Here is a 2,681-nt window from a genome sequence, read left to right on the forward strand (position 1 = left end):
CAGGTGTGTCTTTTGGAATTGGCAATTGTAAAGTGTCAGACGGTGAAAGATATTAGAAGGAGCATGGGTTTTAGACTGAGACTTCGATGTGATTCCTGCCCTGCTACCGGTGACAGCTTGGTCAGTTACTTAATTCCTCTCCAAGACACGATTTCTTTATCATTAAAGCAGATATTATCTCTCTCTCTCTCTCACACACGGCTATGTGGAAATTAAATTACGTTGTGTGCCTCACGTACCCAGTTCATGGTCTGAACTATAATATGTATTAATAAATGATAACTGTTACTGATAGAGAAGACAAGGATAGAAAAATATAGCTGGGCCAAGGAGTCTGATCAAATGATCTTTCCTCCCCAGGAGACCTAAGCCCTGTGTCTCCAATATGGAACTGGAGAACCACACACGAGTCACCAAGTTCATTCTGGTGGGATTCCCTGGGAGCTTGAGTATGCGGGCAGCCATGTTTCTGATATTCCTTGTGGCCTATATTCTGACAGTGGCTGAAAACGTGATCATCATCCTATTGGTGCAGCAAAATCGGCCACTGCACAAGCCTATGTACTTCTTTCTGGCCAATCTATCCTTCTTGGAGACTTGCTACATCTCTGTGACTGTGCCCAAGTTACTGTTTAGTTTTTGGTCTATGAACAACAGCATCTCTTTCACACTCTGTATGATACAACTGTACTTCTTCATTGCACTCATGTGCACAGAATGTGTGCTCCTGGCCGCCATGGCCTATGACCGGTATGTGGCCATCTGTCGCCCACTCCACTACCCGACCATAATGAGCCATGGGCTCTGCTTCCGCCTCGCTCTTGGTTCCTGGGCCATTGGCTTTGGCATCTCCCTGGCGAAGATCTACTTCATCTCCCACCTCAGCTTCTGTGGTCCCAATGTCATCAACCACTTCTTCTGTGACATCTCTCCAGTACTTAATCTTTCCTGCACAGACATGTCCATAGCTGAGTTGGTGGACTTTATCCTGGCACTGGGCATCTTCCTTTTCCCACTCATTATTACTGTCCTGTCCTACGGATGCATTCTGGCCACCATCTTACGCATGCCCACAGGAAAACAGAAAGCATTCTCCACTTGTGCCTCCCACCTTGTGGTGGTCACCATTTTCTATTCAGCCATTATTTTCATGTATGCTCGACCTCGAGCTATCCATGCCTTCAACAAGAACAAAATTATTTCCATCTTCTATGCCATTGTTACTCCTTCTCTCAACCCTTTCATTTATTGCCTAAGAAACCGAGAGGTCAAGGAAGCTCTGAAGAAACTGGCATATTGCCAGGCCAGCAGATCTGACTAGTCAATTGCAATTGATTAGAAAGAAAGGTCGAGTGGGAGCCTGTATGGCTTCCTCCATCCTTTCTCCTTTAATGACTCAGTTAGGACATTGCCCATGTTAATATGACATCACCATGTCTACATCAATCTCAGGCTCTTGGGTGTCTGCATCTGGGCATATGGTCAGTGCTCTAAGGCCATATACCTTCTAGAGAGCTAGAGAAAATAATTCTCAATGGCTGTGACCCCAAATGGGGTTTCTAAGACTGAGTAAATTTATAACCAAGTTGAGTAGGAAGAGAGATGGTGATGGGTGAGTTAGCTGTTTTTGGATCTGCCATACGCTAATAGCTCTGTGGCCAACAAAATAGATGGTAGCTTCCTGATTTCCCATCTTTCTAAGACAGAGGTAGCAACTCCCTCAACAATCTCATTCTTGATGTTGTGCTGGGAGTGAATTTTGGTGGCAGAGACTGCTTCTTGAGTTTTTGCAAGACTTTTTGCAAGCACTTACTAACCTGTATTAAAGGCCTTTCTCCTTAAACTAGTTAGAGTGCTTTCTTTTATCTGTAAGTAAATTGCACCTTACACAATTGTGTTTTGTCTTCTGATATAACTCACACAGTTGCCTTTTATTGAATTTTATATTTCCCTTCTAGGTGCCACAATGTATCCTTTAGTGGATGAACATAAAATAGATGATAAATAAATATCATCAAATATATGAATTGCCAGATAATAATTGCCCTCATTACTTCTCTTTTCTTTTGATCTTGATATTCTCTTGTTTCTTTCTCTCTTTTATCTTCTCTTGGTTTTCTGCTTTCTTCACACTCATCTCAGAGATAAGTAACAAGGTCAGTTTCAGGAATTGACAGAGATTTTCATTCCATGCCATAGTGATTCTCAACTCTCTACACACACCTTCTACACACACACTAGAACCTCATTGATCAAATGTGCTTTACACCCATAGAAGGTACATAGATTTGCTCACTCTTGGTTCATAGTTTTGCCAATAGCAAAGGGCGATATATTTTAAAGCTGTATTCAACATAGTGGGCCAACATTAGTGGGAATTTAATTCTTTTATTGTAACAGTTTTAAACAGGAGAGTTTCTTGCATTAATAACATCTTTTAGCTAAGAACAAACCACACTTTCAAGAATGCTTTCTCTTTCTTCTTAATTAAGACACGCTAGTCAGAATTATTTGTTCAATTTTATAAACTTCCAGAACAGATGTTCAAGGAAGTAAATAACATACAACCACAGACAGTGGGGAGCAGAGGTCAAAAGTCCCAGTTCCCTGAATCCAAACCTGGGTCTTTCTCTAGTGAATGGGCTCTCCCTAGAGGAAAACATACTTCTTTAGAAGCCGAG

The 2,681-nt window shown here is 41.7% G+C and overlaps 1 protein-coding gene across 1 annotated transcript; it reads left to right on the forward strand.

Annotated features, from left to right (window-relative positions):
- The first annotated feature begins 236 nt into the window (after positions 1-236).
- OR6B1 (olfactory receptor family 6 subfamily B member 1) lies at positions 237-1,321 on the forward strand. Its single transcript, XM_007983316.3, has one exon. The coding sequence runs from the start codon at positions 386-388 to the stop codon at positions 1,319-1,321; it is 936 nt and encodes a 311-aa protein (XP_007981507.2). The 5' UTR covers positions 237-385.
- Positions 1,322-2,681: the final 1,360 nt, after the last annotated feature.

The sequence above is a fragment of the Chlorocebus sabaeus genome, chromosome 21 (assembly GCF_047675955.1).
Source record: "Chlorocebus sabaeus isolate Y175 chromosome 21, mChlSab1.0.hap1, whole genome shotgun sequence".
NCBI classification, from domain to species: domain Eukaryota; kingdom Metazoa; phylum Chordata; class Mammalia; order Primates; family Cercopithecidae; genus Chlorocebus; species Chlorocebus sabaeus.